Here is a 22540-nt window from a genome sequence, read left to right as displayed (position 1 = left end):
CCATTTTACTTGGTAAGTAGTTCCATAATCTATTACTAAGCTTATGTTTTCTTTTCCTTCAATTGTATTCTTGTTTCGATTTCTTTTTTCTTTTTGTTTTTGGTAACTGCTTTACTGCCTTTTTATGCTTATAATGTTTTAAAAAAGTGTTTAAAAACCACATCAAAACATATCGCTTTTATTGTAAAAGTTTTCTCCATCTTCATTAGCTTCTTCCCATTTATCCATCCATTCTTTATCGTTTATCCATTTGTTACTTCTTTTTGCTGATATGTATCTGTTGTTGTTTTTCCCATTGTTTTGTTATGTTTCAAAAATGTTTTTGAATATATCTATATATATAATATATATGTATATATACTATATGTGTGGTGTATATATATTCATATAATGTTCCCATAATTCATATTGTTTAGTTTAGGTTTTTTTTTCTTTCTTACTTTTCCTTCTTTCATTTTCCAATGTCATTCTTTAGTTTATTCTGTTTTTACGTTCTAGGTGTGGATTTCTTTTTTCTTGATGATATCTAAACTAGAAATCGGAAATCTAAATAGCTATGAAATTTGTTTTAGTTTCGAAGAATGTTTGAAAAATCAAGCCTCTGGGGTTTGTGGGGGGAATTTGGTGGAACGATCAATTCCATCGCGTTGGTAGGGGGTATGAAATTGCACACAAAATGTACCTTAAATATACACACACACACACATAACACACAAACATTTTCCATTGCTTTTCATTTTGTTTGTTGCATACTTTTAGGCGCACTCGCCTTTAACCTTTGCAAACACTCTTCCTTTCTCCGTCTTAAAAGCTAAAAATTAATTTCGAAAATATTTGTTGTTGTTTTACACATTTTTAGCGTCTATTAATTGGTTTTTTGTTTTAATTCACTTGCTTACTCGTTTAATTGTAAATATTTGTTGTTTAAATTGTTGGTTTTGAAAGGCGCAATTTTATGATATGCATTAGTATTATAATATAATTAAACATTTCTTCTCCTCCTACTCCTCCTTAAACACTAGAACCTTTAACTAATTTATTTCCCTTATATTTCTGTTTGTTTCTGTCTGTTTCGTGTCTCTGTGTGTGCGTGTGTGTGTTGGTTTTAGGATTACAGACTTATAGTTAGAGACTTTTCTGATGATATTTTCCGATGTTTGAACCAACGCGATGCTGAGATGAAAGAATGATTTTTGTTTGGGGGGGGGGGGGGGGGGGGGGGGGGAAGGGAAAGACAAGAAATGTTTTTGGGGGGGATAGGTGTTTTAATTTTAGCAAAAAGTTTGGGAGAAAAAATAAAGAGAAAAAATAAAANATGTGTGTGAAACTTTACCAATTCTTAATCGATAAATCGATTTGTTTTAGTTTTTTTTTCATATTTTCTCATAACAATTGTTTCCAATATGCCTTTGGTATGTCTAGTCACATTTCTAAAAAAAACCCTTAAACTTAAAACAAATCCTTAAAAACGAAACCATTACAAATTAGTATATATTTTGTTTCATATAATTGTTGTTTAACAAATTGTGTGGTAAAGTTTTGTTTTTGTTTTTGCTTGTTAAATTATTAAGGACAACTTTGGTAAAATATTTAAAGATTTTATCCCGTTTATTATTTTATACTTAAAAATTGCATTAAAAAATAATAACTGAACGAACTCTCTAGAAAATAAACTTCAGCTTTTGTTTTGCTTTTGAATATTCTTCTTGCTGTTTCCTTTTGTTAGTTAGTTTAAGTTTAAGTTTTATATTTTGTTTTAGTTGTTTTAGTTACAATTTGAATTTGTTCTTTGTGTAGTTCTTGTTGTTGTTTGTTTTGCTACGTAAGATGATATGTAAATTGATTTTATTTACTCGTCCTTTTCGCTCGAAGCTCTTATATCCCTCTGCTCCTATCACCCTTCTGTATCTCTTGGATCCTGCACGTTCCTCCCCTGATCTTTCTGCGCCCCCATCTAAATCGTTGGTTGTTTTTTGTTGTTTGTTTGTTAGCAAGAAATGTGATTTGATTGTTCTAGCATTTCGAAATGTAGTTAAGGAATAGTCTTTAGGAAGGGAGTCCCTTTGTAGTAAGTCTTTGTCGGGGGAAATTCTCGAAAAAAAATCTTTGAAAAGTAATTAAAACATTTTGCTTGGGCGGAAAGTTGTCTTCAGAGTGTCCTTTCATTTCTTTTTGTTTCTTTTTTGTTTGTCTAGAAAATCTGTGTATGTATTTTGTAGATCTTTACGAGTCTTTTATCTTTACTACAGCGCGGCGCACACGCAACCTGCAACATTATTTCGAGTAAATTTTCAAATTCATTTTTTAACAAATAAATTGTTGTTTTTTTTATCATTTTGTTATTGCGAAACCAGCTTTCAGTAATGACATCGACTACACTCGTTGTTTGTTCATTTTTGTTTGCTTGAATTAATTGTTCTGAAAAATTTCCACTTGTTTTCTTTTTATAATCTTATTAATTATACAAATTAATTACCATTAATGCAAATACATTAATTGATGTATTTATTTTTTGTGTGTGTTTTTTTTAATCTTTTCTTTAGTTTTTATAATTCTAGAAAGAGAGCTATTTAAAGGGCACATTCGGTTAAGCTATAATTATATATTTTTTTTAATTCTTAAATTTTCATTTATTTTTATATTTTTAATAAGATGCTGACAAACAAAAACCAAAAAATGAAGTTGAAAAATCATAAATTTCATGTTTCAATTCCATATTTTTGTGGTTGAACGATTGATGGGTATGGATGAGGGGAAGATGGGTTTTAGGAGCAGGGATCTTTAATCGTAAAGCAAAACAAAATCAATTCAACAAAAAGAGAACTTCCAACAAAACCAAAAAAATTCTTCTTGTTTCAGCTTCTTTTATGTTTTTGCTATATATAATTAATATGTATTATAAATATATACACATATATATAGGGTTTATGTATATGTATGCATATATATATATGTTTATAGGGGGCATATCATCGGCTGTTTTGGTTTTTACTAACTTTAGTTTAAGTAGTTCGCTCAGCTTTTTCCGATCTATCGTATATTTTGTATATTTTACTACAAGTTTTATCCCATTTTCGTTTTTATGTTATGCTTTTTGTTTTTGTTTTTATTTTTTTGGTTCCTCTACAATCTTCTGTTGCTTTTCTGCCTTCTGCTGCTGCTTTTCTTTCATCTGTCGAAAAATTTCACTAAACTGGGATTACGGGGGTTTTCGCTTTCTCTCTCTCTCTCTCTCTCTCTCAACGTTTTCCTTCCTTCTCAGCTATAAATTAACTTTCTTTTTTTTGTTCTTTCATTTTTTATAGTTTTTTTTTAAGTTTTTCTGTTGTTTGTTTGCTTTTGTTCTAGAACTAAAGTTTTTTTCTTGTTTTTAATTTGTTTTTTGCCTCCTCTCTTCTTATCGCATGAATCCGTTGCATGCGGGAGCTCCTATTGACCTATGAACTCAAACTCAAATGTGTCAGCCCATCAGGCTGCTATGTGACTGACTGCCGGCAACACATACGAGTAGATGTGATGTGTCTGCTGCTGCTGCAGCGGCTGCTGGTGGTGCTGCAGCAAATGCGTTGCTCCTCCTCCTCCTTGGAGTTGGAATCGTCAGGTTGCTGTCGGCGTCATCAAGAACTGTTGCTGCTGATGGTGATGATGATGATGATGCTGATGATGGTGGCTCAGGTGTTGCTGTTGCTGCTGCTGTTGTTGCTGCTGTTGCTGCTGTTGCTGGTGTTGCTGCTGCTGCTGCTGATGATGGTGGTGCGCTGCCTGCTGATGGTAATGCTGCGCTGCCGCTGCTGCTGCTGCTGCTGCATGTTGCTGCTGTTGTTGCTGATGTACTTGCGTCTGTTGCTGTTGCTGCTGCTGCTGCTGTTGTTGTTGCATTTCTCTTTCTAGTTTCTTAGCAAGCAAATCATGCCGTGATTCCATACCCGCTCCTCTGTAAATAATGTAGGGAATGTTTTTCAATTTAGTAAATGTTTAATTTATAATTAAGTTTTTTTGGGGTTTGTTTTTCGGTGGTTGCACAACATGCTCTCAATTTGTGGGTGCTCTGAGTGATTTTTTTAGAACATGCTTGGGTTACTTTTGGATTTGTTAGATTTTAGTTAAGGTTTAATTAAATATTTTATTTTTAAGTACGTTCTGCAGCTTACAAATTAATAAATTTACTTTTATTTTTAAAAACTGCTGTGGTTTTTCATGTACAGTTTCTGGTAAAAATTTATTTGAAATAGTGTTTTATTCATGCAAACTGCAAATTAAAAAGTTAAACTCATTGGTAAAAATTGACAGCTTTAATTTTGCCTTGACCAGGATTTTAATGGCTGTGACAGCACAAAACCTTCCAAATTTACCAAGAAGGAAGGCAAATGAAATGAAATTTAATGAAATTAAATTTGTGTCGGTGGAAAACCTATACAAAAGACAGCCTCAATACCTTCGTCGAATAGGTTTATCTAAAAAAAACTCTTGTAAAAAGTCAAAATGGCATAAAATACCGAATGTATTTATGTTTAAAATTTGTCAAAAAATACCCTAAGCAAAAAAATCATCGGTTGGAAACCTGTGCACCTAAAGCAGCTGCAGACTGACGTTCTTCCTCACTTTTTAGCGTATGCGAAGGGGCAGTGGAGTGTGGCATTCAACGGTGTGGCACAGACTGGTGTGGCAATATGGGTGTGGTGGCATGCGTTTAATTTTCTGCATTTTTTATAAAGTTTTCTTCATCTCCCACACACGACTGCTGCTGCTGCTGCTGCTGCTGCTGTTTTTTCTTGCAGCAAATTGAAAAACTAAATTTATGTGGTATTTTAGCATTTTGAAAGACGTGAGAGGCAACAAACGCTCCAGAGCACACACACAAATACACACAGACACATGTGGCATGAGTTAAGAGGGGGAGATGTTTTGAGAGTGAGAGAGAAAGAGAAGTGCTTAAGTCTCAACGGAAGCCAACATTTATAGAGCGGATGTCTAGGGAAAAGTTCTACCCTATGCTGCTCACTCTTTCGCTCTTAATATTTACGTTGCCATCTCTTTCACTTTATGACCAGCTGTCCTACTCCCTCTCTCTTGCTCTTTATGACCACCTGTCTTACTCGCTCTTTTCCCTCTAACTTTTACTATCATAATCAAGTCATAACTTGTTTTGGGGTACTTTTCCACTGCATTTTGTGTGTGTTATAATTTGTATTTAAATGTGGCTCCAATTGTTATGGGCCACTCCTTATACACCCACTCCCACTCCCACTAACACACATATACAAACACACACACACACACACACATACATACATTATGGGCATCCCTTGGGCGGGCTCTTACTTGTTTCTGGTGCTGCTGTTTGCTGCTGCTGCTGCTGTTGCTGTTGTTTCGAGTGGTTGTCGAAGGTGGTTGGTGGGTGGTTGGAGGTGGTGGTGGTAGCATGCAAAGTAAACGAGCACCAAAGCTTAACAATAACAGTTTGCAAAATTTTATAAATATTTAATGGGGTTCGCTCTGGCTTTAGCTAAAAAGGGTCTCCACGCTTTAGAGGATTTGTTGCTGGACCTGGACCCCTTTTTTTTTGTTTTGGTGGATTGAATGTTGGGTTTTGCATCTAATATTTATGGGTCAAATGGTGTCTCAGTGTGTGTGTGTGTGAGTGCAAGAGATTAGATTTTTAAGAGGCAACTAAGGCTGGGAATTGTTGGCCAAGACTATAGAACACACAGATGATTTGGGTAGTCGATTGGTGAACGATTTCTTAATAAGAAAATGAGAGTGTAAGCTGTGCAGTCATGCATTTAAATAGCAGAAAGTAGAGCACTGAGATGGCTCTATTTAAGTAAGAAAATGAGCGAGAATATGCGGCTAAAGTTAATATAGAAATGGGCAAGAAGGTATATAACATAATATCAGTGTAAGTGCATTGTTTTGAGCGCTAAGAGGCGTTTATTTAAGGAAAGGAATGGGAGAATAAGCTCAAAAATTACTGAGAGAGTAACGGACCAAGAGGCAACAACAGATTGGTAAGTGCACCCAGCAATCAGCTGCCTCGTCTATGCGTTCTATTTAATATTTTTCTAAGTTCGTGCTTAAATTAAAAATGTTTTAAAATTGTTTATAGTTAAAATGAAGTTTAGTAAAGCTAAAACAGATAGTTTAGAGGGATAGTCAGGAAGCTAAGAATAGTTGGTGAAATCATATTACACATCTATGGTTCAGCTAGGGCACATCTATACATAGATATGTTTTTCTCTTTCTTTAATCACATTTTTGTTTCACTCGGAATTGAATACATACGTCTCTAAAGAGATGATTTTGGTGGTGCTGATTTGAAGGATGATGAAGTTGGTTGTGGTGCTGTAGTGAGTTAACAACAACGCTAGTGGTGTTGGTGGTGCTATCATTGGTGCCGTTGTTGGTGCAATCTGTTGCCATTGGCAGCTGTTGCTGTTGGAGTAGCTGTTGTTGAAACTGCTGCTGTTGCAAGTGCTGTTGCTGTTGCTGCTGCTGCTGCTGCTGCTGCTGCTGTTGTTGCAAGTGCTGCTGTAGCTGTAGCTGCTCACTGCCATTCAATATATAGAGCTGTGGTGGTGGTGGTGGTGGCGGTGCTATGGCTTGCTGTTGTTGTGCTTTCCCCACAATTGTGGTTATATCGTTGGACATTTTATTCTTTGCATATTCGATCCGTATGGATCCACGATCGGAGCTTAGTAGATACTTGCCCTGCAGCTGTTGCATGGCCTGGGCGGCGCTTGGTGCATCCTTGAACTCAATAAATGCCACTGGATGCTGCTGTTGTTGAAGTTGTTGTTGCTGAGTGATGCTGCTGCTGTTGTTGTTGTTATTGATGGAGCAGCTTGAGCCAGTTGCTGCTGTTGTGGCCATGACTGTTGTTGTTGTTGTTGTTGAAAGTTTTTTGTTGTTTTTTGGAGAGTAGGAAGTTGAAGTTGTTTTTGTAGAGGTTTTCATAGTTGAAGACATAGTCAGAGGCATAGAATTTGTGATTTGGTGCATACCTTTTGTGTGCATTCGTAGGCGACAAAAGCCAGGCATACTGTGCATGGTTATATATATATATATATATAGTTGTTGTTGTTGTTGGGGTGGAATATATATATATTTTTTTTTTGTTCAATGTATTATACAATAGAGGTGATATCGGTGGTGGTAGTGGTTTTTTTTTGGTGGTGGTAGGTGGGCGAACAAACGAACCAAGGAAGAGAACGCATAAAAGTTAGTTCTGGTTAGTAATTTAATATTTTTTCTCTCACAAAAAGTGCCTAAAAAAATTGGTGGTTGTGTTTGGTTTGTGGTACTTTTTCTTGGGTGTGTGGTTGGGTGCTGTTTATATATTTTAAGAGTGTATTTAAAAATATTTACCTAGAGAAGACCTCCTTGAGTTCATGCTCGGAGACAAATTGCCCGAGATTGGCCACAAACAGGGTGGAGCAGGGCGCATTGGCTGCAATCTGTGGATTTGCCTGTGGATGTGTGGCATTATTTGTGGAACCGGCGGGACTGGCCAACGCTGGACTCGATAAAAAATGATGATGTTGTGCAGCAGCAGCGGCCGTAGCCGCAGCATTCTGTGGAGTAGCAGCAGCCGCAGCAGCGGCCATATGTGCCATTGCAGCTGCACCCGGATGTATAGCAGTAGCAGTGGTCTGATGATGTTGCGGCATGGTCATTTGAGTCTACAAAAAGGAGAGTAAAAATAACAATTAAATAACCATAAAAACAGTTTGAATTGCCAGCTCTTACTTGATGCATAGGCTGCTCCATTACTTTGTCTGTATTTAGTCAGAGATAGGAGCGAACTGGCACCTGCGGATGCAGGGCCGGATGCACTAATGTTGCATGCTGCAGTGCTGCAGCGCCCGGTAGATCAGCGGCGGCTGCTGCCGAATATGCTAACGGATGATGCCATAACTCTGGTCCGCCCGGAAAGAACGGCCCACCCAGATCTATGAGAAATGGAGAATAGTAAACTAATTAGTTTGATTATATCTCCCAAGCTCCAAATCATTTGATTTTTGATTTGATTTTTATTAACATTAAAACACACAATTTTGGTTTCTTTTTTTTTTAGTTTTTAGTTGACAAAAATCAAAAATGGAAATATAACAAGAACAGGTTTCAAAAACGTAAAAAAAATATTTATGTATTATATTAAGTTAAAGAATTTTTTCATATGGAAAGTTCGTTGTCTCAGTCTTTTATTTTGTTTGTCTGGCAAGGGATGGAAAGTTTGTTTTTGAAGGAAATAGTTTCGTAGGGTTGGGTCGCTTTATTGAGGGTTTTAAATTCTATATAAATTTGCATAATTATGTAGATTTTTTTGGAGTTCTTGGATAATATTCTAACAGAGATTTTAAACATTCTAAAAATATATTTTTAAATATTTGAAAAAGTTGTATTGATTTTAAATTAATTTAGTTAGTTTAGAATGCTGCAAATTATTGCCTGAAGAAATTAAAAATGTAGGAAACTTTATTTATTTAAATTTTAACCCCTAACTTTAGCAACTAATTCCCTCTTTCCATCCTCTGCCCATCCGCTGGCACTTTAAGGCTTTTCCTCTTGTCTAAAATTTTGAGCTATTTTTTCTTTGGCGAGTGCGTCCTTTTTTTTTTTTTTTTGAGTATCTCTGTGTGTGTTGCTTGTTTCTATTTTGTGGGTGTCTTGCGTGTGTGTTCGAGTGTGTGTGTGTGTGTGAGAGTTTGAAACAAAGTGTTACAAGTGATCAAAGTGCAGTACATTATATAGGTAGTATATAGTATAGTTATTATTTGTTGTTGCTGTAACCTATAGTTGGGAATATTTATATTGTATGTAAGTATACCCAATAGCGACTTTGATATATTGGTTTGATAATTATATAGCATACATAAATACGATATTTATAAACTTATTATTATATAAAAGTTGTGTGTGTGTTTTTGTGCACTTTGAAGCATGTATTTTTGTTTCGTTTCTTTCTTTACGTATTGTTGGTTCAGTGTTCAAGTGTCAGTGTGTATTCGGTGTTCGATAAGTTAGGATAGTGCTCTGCGTTTATCGTTTATCGAGTACGCCTTCGTTTTTGGTTTTTGTTGTACCCTTAAACATAAATTACTTTGTTTTTTGTATTAATATTTACTACATACAGTAAAATGAAAAATAAAACATAACAAAAAGAAAAACTAAAGAAATTAGCAGCTGCCGAAATCTCATTCTATTTTTTTTTTTTCTTTTTTTTTTACTTACGTCCAGTGAGTGGGTGCATCAATGCAGGATGTGAGGCTGTTGTCGCTGTATTGGGCTGTGGTTTGGGTTTGCTCACTTTCGTGTTACTCTTGGCGAATTCCAAGCGAATTGTTTGGGGCATATCGGGATCGAAGCGTACACCCTGCTGTAAATGATCAGATCAAAATACAGCGGTTTGTATTTTCTATTTTTGTATTTTTTTTAATGTTTTTTTTTTTTTTTATATTTTGATCAAGTTTCTCAAAAGACTTTTCTTTTTTTTATGATTTATAGTTTTTTTTTTTGTTCTTTTTGCAACAATTCGCCAAAAATAATTTTGAATGTCGCGTGAAAGTAACGTTTAATATCAAAAATTGTGTATGAATAATAATTGTCTTAGTAGAGCTTTTTTTATTCATTTGCTTGATAGGGTGGGACAGGGTACGGGCGGGGGAGTGGTCATTCAACGTTGATATTTGTTGTTCTATATATTGGTAGTGCCTGCACTGTATGTACTTTTGTGGTTAATGGTGGGGTTTGGGGTCTTTGGTTTAGGTTGGTTTGGTTTTCTGGGTTTCTTGAAAAGGCAACAATCTGCAATTGTCGGGGATTCCCTATGGGAGTAAGGATTTATAAGCTGTCATTCACATTTAAACGCTAAATTAATGGAATCAATGGAACAATTCGTATAAAATGACTCAAATTTAAGATATTCCAAGGGGATGCTTGTATAATTTTAGATAAAACACAAAGTTCCAGGTGTAAACGTTGAATGATAAAAATCTATGACACCCTTAGAATGGAATGAAACACAAAAAAGAGTGTTTAAAACGTTAAGTAATACGAATCAATGCCAATTTGTTACTAACAAATAGTAAACGCTGAAAATCTGCTAGAATCCAGCAGTGGAAAGACGATTTCGTTAAGAGCTCAGCGCTCAAAGAATCTTTTGGGGTAGCTTCGACTTCTTGTGGGTGAGAGATGGACAGAGTGTTGGAGAGGGGGGGTCATGCACCAGAGAGGGAGGTGGGCTTGAGAAGTGGCTTTCAATTCGTTGTTGTTGTAGTTGTTGTTGGTGCTATTGCGCTTTTGCCTCTTTGTTGTTGTTTCTTGCAGAGAGCTTTTGCCATAGATGAGAGTTTGTGTGTACTTTGAGTGTGTGAGTGTGATGAGTGTACCCGTTTATAGGTGCGGGTGTGTTCTTTCAGTGAGTGTGTGTGTGTGTGTATTTTCTGCGTGTTTTTTTCTGGGAGAGGGGGTAGAATGAGAGCAAAGATTAAGAGAGAGAGAGAGAGAGAGGGAGATGCAATACCAAAAAATACAAAAAAATACACAACTCAATAAAGAGAAAAGAGACAGCGAGAAAGAGAGAGATAGAGTGAGAGTAGGACAGAGAGGGGAAAACACTTAATGCGATTTTTGGGTGAAATATAAGTTTTGATTTGGTTTTTTTTTCAGTTTTCAAATGCAAGCACGTGGTTTTTTTTGTGTGTGTAGATCTTTGTTTGTTTGTTGTTGATTTCTTGTTGTTGTGGAAGTGATGAGAGCGAGAGCTTTAATGGCTCCACATTTTTTTATTTTGAGATACACATTGCATTATTTGTTGTTGTTGTTGGGAGATAGCAGCGGCTAAGAGGGCCTAAAAACGGTATTTTATTTTTTTTAGGAAGCCAGGCATTACGATTATACAAGTTTTTTAAGTTGTTTGTTTTTTTGTTTGTGTGCTTTACAGTGTGGTATACTTTTTATTCGCCGAGAAGAGGTAGGGGTTTTAGTTTTTACTCTCATATTATCTTTTTTTGATAAAAAAATTGCTAAAAAATATTTTGGTGTTCTTTTTTAGAGATATAGAAATATTATTAACGGAGTAAATGTATTACCTGCAGATCCTGTTTGGCTGCCTCTGCACCAGCTCTTGTATGGAATGTCACAAAGCCCACGGGCTGCAGAGGGTAAAACAATTAATAATTAGAAATGTAAATCTTTTGGAGGATTAAAACTTTTGCTTACCGATGCAGTTTTGCCATTTTTGCTAGTCACTTTCAATAGAGATCCTTCGTAGCCCTAATTAATAAAATATTTCATTATAAATTATATATATATATATATATAAAATATATAAAATTTTATAGAATAGAAATTAAAACTCACCTCGTAGGCTCTGAATAGTAAATAAAGTTCACGCGGCTTGGCATCCATAGGCAAACCGCTGACAAAAAGTGTGCGAACCTGCAAATAGTTAGACGAATAACGGATTAATAAGATGATTGTTTGGTAACGAAAAAAAACCAATATCCAGTGATTGCATAATTAAGTTAAAACTGTCACGTATGGAATTTCAACCTTCAAGCTGAATTTTTCAACTTGGATAATGTTGGATGTACCAAAAACAAGATCATGACACGCACATGACAACAGAAGACACAAGAGGCAAGCAAAAAGAGAGAGAGAGAAGGAGAAGAGAGGGAGAGGGAGAGCAACACTGTCATAGAAAAGCAGGGATGGAGGGCGGACGGTGGGACACATGTACACACATACTGATAATGAAACCAAATGGAATAAGCGCCATAAACGCTGAATTCATTATGACAACGCCAGGGAGACGTAACTCTGCTAGGTACACAGAAGCTACAGCAGGACACAACGACTGATTCCATGGGGAGTACTGAACGGTACAGAGGACATGTGTACCAGCAAGGGCACTAAATGAGTCCTCCCCTCCACCCTCACCCTCCCCGCATTCTCACACATCTCTGACAGCTTTTTATTTTTAACACCTAGGCGAATATGTTTGAGCAGGTAGCAAGAGTTTCATTTTGAGCTATTGCATGTGTGTGTATAAGAGTTTGGGGTTTAGGTTAATGCTTATACATACATATGTATTCGGGGTAGCTCTCACACTGGGTTAGTGTTTATTTTTGTGCTTTTATTCGGGTGCATACTTTGTGCTAAAAGGTTAAATTTACTTTGTCGGGTGAATGGAATGGATGATACGAGTGTGTGTATAGAGCATAGGAGTCATCATTAACCTTATAATTTTGGGGTTTCTATTTTATTTCTGTAGTTAAATGTTTGTTGGGTTAGCGAGACGAGCAATTACTAGAACTAAAGTCCCTTAAAATTTTTAATATCCATATTATATGTGCATTCTACATTGAAATATACTCTGCACAACATGCTTGTAGATTTAATTCCACGCTTAAACCCACAAATAACTCTCAAAGCCGTCTCCACTAACAGCTGCCTACAGCCACACACTTTCGATTTCATTTTAAGTAAAAGAGGGGGACGAAGAGGAGCAGCAAGGTTCGATCACGCTACTTTTTTTGAAGGTAAACGAAGTACCGCAACTGTCGCTTTCGTTTTGCAGTGGTAGAGCACTAAGAACAGCGCAGCCGAAAGAGAGCCACACTAACACATACACTCTTCCTCGCCATCTCAGTCCACTCCAGGGCCGGCTTCAGGTCAACCCCCTTGAAATCTGAAAGCCTAGAACAGAATATCACTAGCCATGCATTTTGCGCCCCCACAACTTGCCCTAAAGCCGGCCCTGCTCGTTACATCGACAGTAGCCGAAAACTGTACACTATCGATCTCCCTTTGTAGTAGGAAAAGAAGATGAAGGAGAGCGAGCGTGGTCGAGTGTGGGAGAGCAACAAGTACAAGAGCGGCTACGCAGCTGCATCCCGCTCACAATTTTATCCATGCTTGACCATTTAAAGGTTAGCTCCGCGTCGGTCCGCGAAAACGGGAAAACTCGGTAAATCAAATGGAAAGAAGTGTCGCGGATTTGTGCAGTGGTTAATAATTCAAATGGGCAGTAAGTAGTGTTTTTGCGTAATAAGAATAGCTGGTTCATGTTGCAGAGGCGTTCCACAAGGCGAAATGGCAAACAACGGCAGATCGGCGAGGGAAAAATGCGGCAATGTGAAGTGATTGAATTGAAAATTGAAAATGGGGCAAAAAGTTGTGTTTTAGTGAGTAATCCAGTGCAGAGGCGTTCCTCTAGGCAAAATGGCATCCAAGCTGCAGAGACGATCCACATGGCGAAATGGCAAACAACGGCAGATCGGCGAGGGAAAAATGCGGCAATATGAAAGTGAAGTGATGTGTAGTGCAGTGTGGTGTTGTTGTGAAGTGAAAAATAATTGAAAGCAGTGTTTTAGTGCATAATCCAGTGTAAAGGCGTTCCACAAGGCAAAATGGCATCCAAAAGGTGAATCAGCGAGGGAGAAAGTCGGCAAAATGTGAAGTGAAGTGTAGTGCATATAAATGCAATAATAGTTTTTTTTATTAATGCTGAAATCAGAGGAGCTCACGAGCCACGAAATTTGTTTCTCGATTGGTCACGTGATGTCTTGATATTTGTATGTGTGCATATGTAGAAGATGTAAAGCGCGCAGAAAAGAAGAGTAGGGTTAAAAAAATGAGCGAGCGCTAATCGTTCGCTCTCCCCCTCAAAGTGTCACAAAATGTGAGGTGCGGCATTTCAAGTCATGGCGAGGCGGCGCTCTCTCTCTCTCTTTAGGAGTGTGCCCTTGGCTTGTGGAAATTAGGCATGTGTGGGAGTGATGCCTCCATGGCCTCACCTTTAATTCATGTCGTCTTATTGAAAGACGACAAAAGCAAAAATATGAAAAGTGTGTGTGTGAGTGCAGTGTGAGTGCTAGAAAAATCTTTCCATTTGTCGTGTGTTTGTTTCTCGTCGTCGTGCGTTCGCATGTGTGTAATGATCAGCAAAATGCCGAAAAAGCAAAAGAAACGTTGCAATACAAGATGAACTATTCGCACAAGAATAAAGCGAATGAAAAGTGGAGAAGAAGAGAAACAGACGCGTGAGTAGAAACTTTTCAAACTGTAATCCATATGTATTTCCGCCCTTTGTAAACTATCTTTGTCCCTAAAGTTAATCTTTCGCTACTGCCATTGAATTTTTCCCTCAGTTGGCACTCCCTTTCACTCTGTCTCTCTCTTTCTCCATTACCCCCCCCCCCCCCTGACAGTGTGTGCGGTGTATTTTTTACAAAATTAAAACGTGTTCTATCAATGCAATCTACCTTTATTTTTTCCCCTCGCTTGACTCCGTAATCTACTGTGAACTCTGCCCCTGGGTTCGTTTTGTTGTATAAAAATAGTGATACAAGTTGCAACATGTCACGCATATTGACGAAGGTGAGAGGGTGGAAAGCGAAAAGAAAAGGGGGCGGAAGCGGGGAGTGTCATGGACTCCTGGGGCAACATTTCAAGTGCAGCAGGAAACAGGAAGAGCTGCTGGTGTCTTGTCCTTGTCCCTTGTCCGTAGATCTCGGACATTTTTCACAAATTAATTAGCCAAAGTCCGACCTCTTTCCACCCTCCTTCCTGCTGCTTTCTACCAAATAAAATTAAGAAAAGGAGCCAAAAGCAAGAATAACAAAAGGGTATGCAGCGGGAAGGTGGGGGGAGGTAAAACCTTTAGCATGGTCAGTTAAATAGCAATTTAAATTAATTTTTATGCAGTCAGCGGCGGTTTCTCCCAGACTCCTCTTTGGCTAATTGATGGCAATAATGAGGCTCCGGCTCTGGCCAGGAAAAAAAGGCAGCCAGCCAAGCATTGGCTGGCATAATTGGTGGGTAGGGCTGGCGTGGTTTTATTTTTTGAGTGCTAATGGCAATTGAAATGCAATTTATTAAATGCCTCAAAAGTGTAAATGAACTTAGCGGAAAAGATGTTGAAGCTTTTCTGTTTTTGGATGCCTTTTTCTTTGAGTAAGGTAAGCTGCATTGTGTTGGAAAGAGCCCTGGATAGCAATACAGATTAAAATTATGAGAGGAATGCTTAAAAATAATCCAAAAGGTGTTTAGAAGATTGTATTTTCGACAAGAAATCACTAAATATGTAACTTCCGATAGTGTTACGAGTAAAAACTAAACAAATTACTAAAGTATCTTTGCAGTTGTAACCCTCGATTACAGTTTTGTTTTAGCACTGTGCCAGACAGGAATCCTACCTTTGAATCTATCTCCCTAACCCACCTAGAAACCTATGGAACATCATATGCCGTGCATGTGTCTCTATCTCTATGTTGATTTGACTTGTGTGCGCTTGTGGGCATTGCGGATAGACATTTAGTATTTTGGCAACCATAATACACACACACACACACAGGAGTAGGAGGAGGAGCAGTAAACTTCAACTTCAACTCCAACTCCAATTGCATGATTCCCATACCAATTCCGACAAACTGCACAGAGGAACTTGGATGGGGCTTACATATGCAAGCGACATTATTTTGGTGTGCACTGGCAACTCCCCGACTCGAATTTTGGATTTGGATTTCTCTGTTGTGGGCGTGGCATCCACTGCACTCTATCTATCTACATATCTCCTCTTGTTGTTGTTTGTGCTGCTGTTCTTGCGGGTTTTGTCTAACTCTGGTTGCCAAAATCCATTTAAATACAGCAAAATTGTACTGCCTCCCGTCTCTATCTGCCTGTCTGTTGGTCAACCTTGCAACTTGGCTCTGATTTTGGCTTTGGCTGAGAACCTGAAATCCATTTCCCCTTCTGTCTGTTGTGTCCTATGTGTGTGTGTGTGTGTTTGCTATTTGCGGTTTACTGTTTGTTGCCAAGAAGTTAAAGTTACTCCTCTCTCACTCTCTCCCTCTGTCTCTCGGTCTGTTGTTTGCCGCAATGCACTGTTTCTCCAGTTGATATTCCTTTTGGCCAAAAACTTTGTTTATAATTATGCACGATTCCATTTATTTGTTGGGCTTCGCAAATAAATTGCCCTAACTTTTGGGTGATTTACTTGAATATTTCAAAATGGCAAATGTCCCTGTCTGTCAGTCTGTCTGTTAACCGGATGTTACAAGAGGATACTAACATTACGTTTAATGCTCAATAGAGCTTTTTCATTCATGTGTATTTTATGTAATTTATATTTTATCTCATTTATAATATTTTTAAAAATGCTTTATTTATTTTATTTTATTTTACCAATTAAATTCTGATGTACTCTTGGGCATTTTCGCACACAATTTCCTGTCACTGCAAAGTGCCGTCGGTGTTTAACCATAGCTGGAAATCTCATTGTTGCCACAGGCAACAGTTTCATATGTTTTTGTGGAAGTGTCACTCTCCCTCTCTCGAGAGACTTGCCTACCCTGGTCGACCTTGTCTTTGGTTGTCGTCTGTTGACTGTTGTGCTCTGTCGTTCTATTGGGCCAACATAAACAGTGTAAGTAACAACGTTTATAAATCACTCTGGCAGTCAAGTGTTGACTTACAATAATTAAGCATGACAGAGGCACACACACAGACGCACACACCTTTACAGAGCCACTCTCTTACGCCCAAACATTTCGCGCAAGCATTGACGTGGGCGTGGCAATGGCATACATACTATTACTTATAGCAACCGAACAATTTGCTGCTGCTGTTTGAAAACAACTTTAGCCTTACACAAAAATTTACATATTTCCATGTATTGATGCGGGGGGTGCGGTGCGGTGGCGGTCGATTTGTTGCTTGATTTTTTTATCGACTGCGGCGGCATTTGCACAAAGCGAAAATGCAACAAAATATTGTATTTATTTCTCTATAAATAGTTGTGGCAATTAAATGGCAATTGATGTATGCAAAAACCGATAAAATAGTTGATGTGGCAACGTCCACACAGTGAGACAGATAGAGAAAGAGGCAGAGAACACACAGAAAGGGAGACAGCGAATGATGTATTTAGCATTTAGAAGCATAAATTTCAAGCTCATTTATGGGGTAATAATTCATTTAGTCAAATGGGCCAGGCCAGTAAATATTTATTTGAGAGATCATTAAAATATCCCTATAAATTTCCATCTCTAATTTAAGCAGGTTTGGTCCTTTTGTGAGCTCCTAATGTTGCTCTCCCCTTTTCATTTTTTCTTTTTTCTTGTCACAGAAAAAGTCTTTTCAATAGCTGACTGAATAGTTTTTCAATGCCTTCGGTTTTTACCGTTGACTTTTATGCTCTCATTTTTCCTTTTCTCTTTCTCTAGTGGCTCCGTCTTCTTCTGGTCCTAGCGCGGGTCACCTCTTGCTCTCTCCCCTCTCTCCCCCCTCTCTCTCTCTCTGTGTTGGCCAATTAAGTCGAGCATTTAGTCAACTTTAAATGCCAGCGGCTAAAAGTTTATGTTACAATGTGTTATTGTTGTTTGTGCACTTGTTATTGTTGCCAGCTACTTGTGTTTGCTTAGCTTTTCTCTCTTTTTCTTTGCTTTTCTTTGGGTTTTGCCGTGCAACAACAGAAGACAGAATCCCAGGCAAATCTTGAAGTGTGCCGCAACAGAAAGAGAGGCAGCGAATGGAAGGAAAAGAAAGGAAAGGGAGTCAGGAGTGACAGAAAGAAGGGAGATAGTGTGACTGAAAGAGATAGAGGGAGAACAAAGGACAATCCACAGGAGAGTAGGACAGAAATTAGAGAAAAGAAATGCAACTAAATGAGTATAAACCGAATGAATAAATGGAATGAATGGGAGAATGCATGTGGCTTGACTTTATTTTGTTTTGTTCTTGTTGTTGCTTTGTCTCTCGGTCCCTTTGATACCCTTTACAGGAGGTATTTTGAGTATAAGAAGATGTTTGTAGGGCAGTGAAGAAAGTTCTGTGCCATACATGTTATGGGGTATCAAAAGCTGCAACTCTCAATTGCTAATATTTTCTATTCTGTTGCCATTGTTGGCTGTAGTTGTTGCAGCAGTGTTTTAGCGCAGTTTGAATACAAAATGTGAACTGGAAGTCGGTGAAAGAATAAACAAGAAGTTCCAATTGTGCTCACTCTCACTCGAACTAATTCATTGCTGCATTTGTGCTGGGTACCCTGTACTCCATGGGGTGTGTTTAGTTTGCATTTAGAGTTTAGAAGACGGCGCGACATAAACTCACACAGCCGAAAATACTTTCGTCGACACTCGGTAATCAGTTGTTTCGATCAGCAGTCAGCGCGTCTCAGTTTTTGCATTTCTTTATTCTCCCGTCACACACGGCAAACGACATCGAATGTCACCCCTTCTTGCTGTACAACAAAATTGTTTGTGTTTTTTTTTTTGCGTCGCTGCACGCAGGCAGACCAGCCGTAGATCACAAACCAGTGTCAAATGCAAAAACAATTTTTCATGGTTTTGCTCTACCCGCACCTTCGTCTTTCGACTCGCGGACATGCACGGACATGCAGGAAATGAATAGCGCCATGAAGTATGTGGTTTGTCTGCATGCTGATTTCTACAAGAACTAATCTCTCAGAGGTTTATTTCGAACTCAAATTGCACCGCCAGTAATTAAGGTAAAGTATGCCTAGAATGCCTATTCTCCATCTTTATTAGCCTACAAATCAAACATTAATGAGTATCCCCTAGTCACCAGTTCCGCTGACTGCAGCCTGCTGCATTTATTTTTTTCCATTTTTTTTTCGTTTTCACTGCATCAGAGCCAGAAACTACAACAGGAACAACCAGCACCAGAACAACAGGCAGGAGAACAAAGTTGAAAACGTTTTGTTTTCTTGGGTTTTTGCGCGCTTTCTGTTTTCAGTTTTGTGTTTTGGCATTTAGCTCACGCGTCTGGCAAACATCGCATGTACGCGATGTGTATTGGTGCTGCTCCAGCTCCTGCTGCTGATGCTGCCCCCGCTGGCCCCCTGCAACATACACCCTGCACTCCTTGCAGCACTACCCGCCGCTCAATTAAGCCTCGGCAAGGTTTTAATCTCTTCAGAATCTTTTGCTTTTGTTGTTCTTGTTTTGCTTTGTTTTTGCTTTGCTTTTGGATTTGGCTTTCAGCTTTAGCCATTGTCTAAGCCTGTTTGTTGGCTCCTGGCTCCTGGCTTCAGTGCTCTCTGGCAATCGCGTTGCCTGTTTATTTATTATCTTTGTCTGGATTTCTTTTTTCCCCAACAGGACAATTGCTGTATAGCGGGGCTGAAGCCTTGGGTGGCAGTAAGTGTGGGTGTAAGGATAATTAGCGCCTGTCGACATTTTGCATTTAATTAAAGTTTGTTTGTCTTGTCCCAAATCTTCGGTCGGTCGGTGGGTTGCTAAGTTTTCAGGCCAAAACTAATATTTTAATTGCTAAACAAGCAGCTGTGGAGCTCCCAGTTACGGATGCGAAACACCACGGAAGAAGTTTACACACAGATAACACAGAGAAAATATAAACCAGAAATAATATATATTGCTTGGATTTCACAAGGACATTAACGATAATGCTTGGATGTTTTCCTTCTAGAGTTGTATCACTAACCACTGTTGTTGTTGTCTTAGTGGTTGTATTCGAAATGGGAGCAACATTTATGGGAAAACTTTCATATATTTCATGGAATAATTTGGTTGAAAAGAAGACATTTAGCAGGTGATAAAAGGGTGAAATAAAATGAAATAAAACATTTATTGTTTGGGCTGATAATTTGTATTCGAATGGAACCCCCACGACTGATTTATGTATGCTAGAAAAACGCACACAACACCAAAATTTGTTTGTTCAAACTTGGCTTATTTCGCAAATTAGCCAAAAAGACTCAAAGCTAAATTTGGAATTAAAAATAGAGATGGGAACACAAATAAAGAGAGTTAGAGAGAGGGATAGATGGAGAGATAGCGGGCAGACAGAGACAAATAGCTGTAGGCCAAAGTCATGCCCCTCACACGGACGCGCACACAAGCACACATTTCCGTAGCCTGCAACTTTTTGATTGCAAATTATTTGCAACACACACACACACACATACACACTGAATTTTATACACTGAATGTCAAAAGTTTGTTGCCCAGCAGCAAAGTCTACTTTTTTGGGGGCATTATCGTTGTTTTTGTTGTTGGCAGTTTTGTAACAACACCCGGAAAATGGTTCTAACAAGATAAACCCAGGGAAAAGCATTTTATTAGAGGGTGGACAGAGGCTTCAGTGGGGTGCTGGGAAGTTGTAGGAGGAGAACGAAGAGTTTTGGAGCAAGGTCCTTAGCTCCCTTATGCGCTCCATGAAATATATAATATCTATAAATAAAACTCTACTTTAAAAATGCAGCAGCAAGAAGGCAACGGGTCTAAAGCAACATCAGATTTTAATAATTAAAACTCATTAACACTTTCGCCATGGCCATGGCATCTAGAGAGGATAGAATGGGTTGAGTCAGGCCAGAGGAAAAGATACAGTGAGTGGAGAGGGTGGCATATTGGCCGGACAAAGATTAAATAACAAATGAGCGATGACTTTTCCAGCAAGCGAACGAACGAACCAGAGAGCTTCCGTTGCACACACTTTCGGATGGAAAAGTTGTGGAGGAAAATTTTGAAGGCGGAAGGCGGAAAGGGAATGTTGTCTCAGTTTTTGTTTGCTTATTAATTTTGAGAGAGCGAGAAAGCGCAGAGAAATATTCTCAGCTGTCTACGTAATTGATGAGGAAATTGTAAAAAATAAACTCGAACATTTATTGGTACTAGAAATGACTAGAAAGTGCACAACTATTCGCATTAGCCAAAAGTATTCAACGTTTAGGCCAAGGTAACAATACAAAATTGTTTTCCGTTAGTCAAGCAGAAATGCAAAGGCAAAGAAAAACCTACCCAAAAGCGACAAATGACAAAACAATAGAAAAGGAAAATATGGCAGGGCCTTGACTAAGACTCGTCGGGCAGACAATGGCAAGAGTTCTTCTCTGTTGTCTTTCTTACGGGATTTTTTTGTATATAAAAATTGCCAGGCAATTTGACAAGGAACATTATTTAAAGCAGGCAGGAAGAGGGACTGAAGAAATGGCTAAAAGCAAAGGAGGTAGCAGCAGAGGTAGAACGATGAGAACTAAATTGAGATGAATGTCAAAAGGAATAACTTGAGAGAAAAGCATAAAATTAACGAAGTGCTAGGCATAACGTCTGAAGGATTAAGGATTGAGGTAACTTTTTAGTGTTATATTTATTTTTATATTTTAATGGGATTATCAAGATAAATAACTAGGGAAAGAGAAAGAGTTTCTTGAGGAAAAGTCAACAGAATAAAATTGTACAATGGCAGCTTCGATCTCCTACTCCCTACAGCTTTACTACCCACAAATGCCCAGAGAAATTAGAAAGAACGAAGCGGGACATAGAAGTGTTACAAGGTGCATCATCTGTTTATTAGCCATAAATTAACTCCAAATTCCATTATTTAATGCTTAACTAAATAGTTTTAGACGAGAGAATGCCCTTAATGCTTGATGTAATATTCATTAAGGCAAAAGTTTACAACAAATATGAGAGAGTGGAGAGCGGAGCGCAGTTTGTAGCAATTTTATGGGGGAATAGCTAATAAAATGCATATGTGGCATGGCGTGGCGTATACGTGATATGTGTTACCACGGCAGCAAAAGCAACAAAAGTACAAGCGAGGAGTAGTAGCAGCGGCAGCGGCAGCGGCAGTGGATAACTGTAAGCTGCGTCGACATCAGCTAATTAAGATTGAAGTTGCCGCAGTGCCACGGTGCCAGCGAGAACACGAACACGACGACGAGGAGGGGAAATGGAGAACCGGAGTAGAAGCTAATTTATTATGCCAAAAGTATGTTGTGGCATGCCACCTGGGGGGGTGGAGGTACTGTGTGTATCTTTGTTTGTGTTTTAGGAGAAGGTGTTGAAGTGCAGGTGTTAACTGGCAGATTTGGTGGAAATTCCATACATCCAAAAGGTTGGGAAAACATTTTCCTATTTCCTATTTTTAGCTGCACATCAAATCAATATCAAAGTAAAACATTCCCAACAAAATTGCAAACTAATATGCAAAAATTCAACTGTGTTTTTCTGTGTATTTTTGTGGGGTTTTTCTCTGCCAATTCTCTCATTGAATTTGCGAAGCAATTTCCAAAAAAGTTTTCCCCTTGAAGGCCTACAAAACTGAATTTTCTTTTTCAATAAGGTTTTTGGTCATAGATTTTTGTTTTCAATTTGCTGGCAGAAGGAAAATTTTGTTTAACAAAGCAGCAGGAGAAGGAGAAAATTTGGTGCAAGAAAAGTAGGAGTAGAAGCAGGAGAAAAGCAGGAGAATAGCAAGGCAGCAGAGGAGAGGAAAGGAGTACAAAAAGTACTAGAGTGAAAAATCAAAACGAATCATCGCATTTTTGGGTCAATCACAGAGGGAGAGAGAGAGAGAGAGAGAGCGACATGGACATGGATTACGTGCTTAGGATATGCTTGTTACTCGCTCTCTACTCCCTCTCTCTATCTCTCTCCTTCTCTCTCTCACCCAGTGTCCTGCAGCCTCTTGTGCCAGCTTTGGTGGCATCTTTTTTTTGGGCGGCTTGAGCCCTGGGCTAACGAGCGCTTTTTGGCCACAGAGCGAGTGA

The 22540-nt window shown here is 38.4% G+C and overlaps 1 protein-coding gene across 1 annotated transcript in view; it reads right to left on the bottom strand.

Moving 5' to 3' along the window:
• Positions 1 to 3110: 3110 nt before the first annotated feature.
• Positions 3111 to 22540, bottom strand: part of LOC117585120 (protein couch potato) — a gene marked incomplete at its 5' end in the record, with an annotated part of 62903 nt that continues 43473 nt past the window's right edge. The window contains 7 exon segments of the mRNA XM_034274442.1: positions 3111 to 3934; positions 7366 to 7679; positions 7747 to 7949; positions 9232 to 9376; positions 11091 to 11153; positions 11221 to 11274; positions 11362 to 11439. Coding sequence (XP_034130333.1) covers positions 3598 to 3934; positions 7366 to 7679; positions 7747 to 7949; positions 9232 to 9376; positions 11091 to 11153; positions 11221 to 11274; positions 11362 to 11439 — 1194 coding nt within the window.

The sequence above is a fragment of the Drosophila guanche genome, unplaced genomic scaffold (genome assembly GCF_900245975.1).
Source record: "Drosophila guanche unplaced genomic scaffold, DGUA_6, whole genome shotgun sequence".
Lineage (NCBI taxonomy): Eukaryota > Metazoa > Arthropoda > Insecta > Diptera > Drosophilidae > Drosophila > Drosophila guanche.
This window is presented reverse-complemented; position numbering and strand designations above follow the sequence as displayed.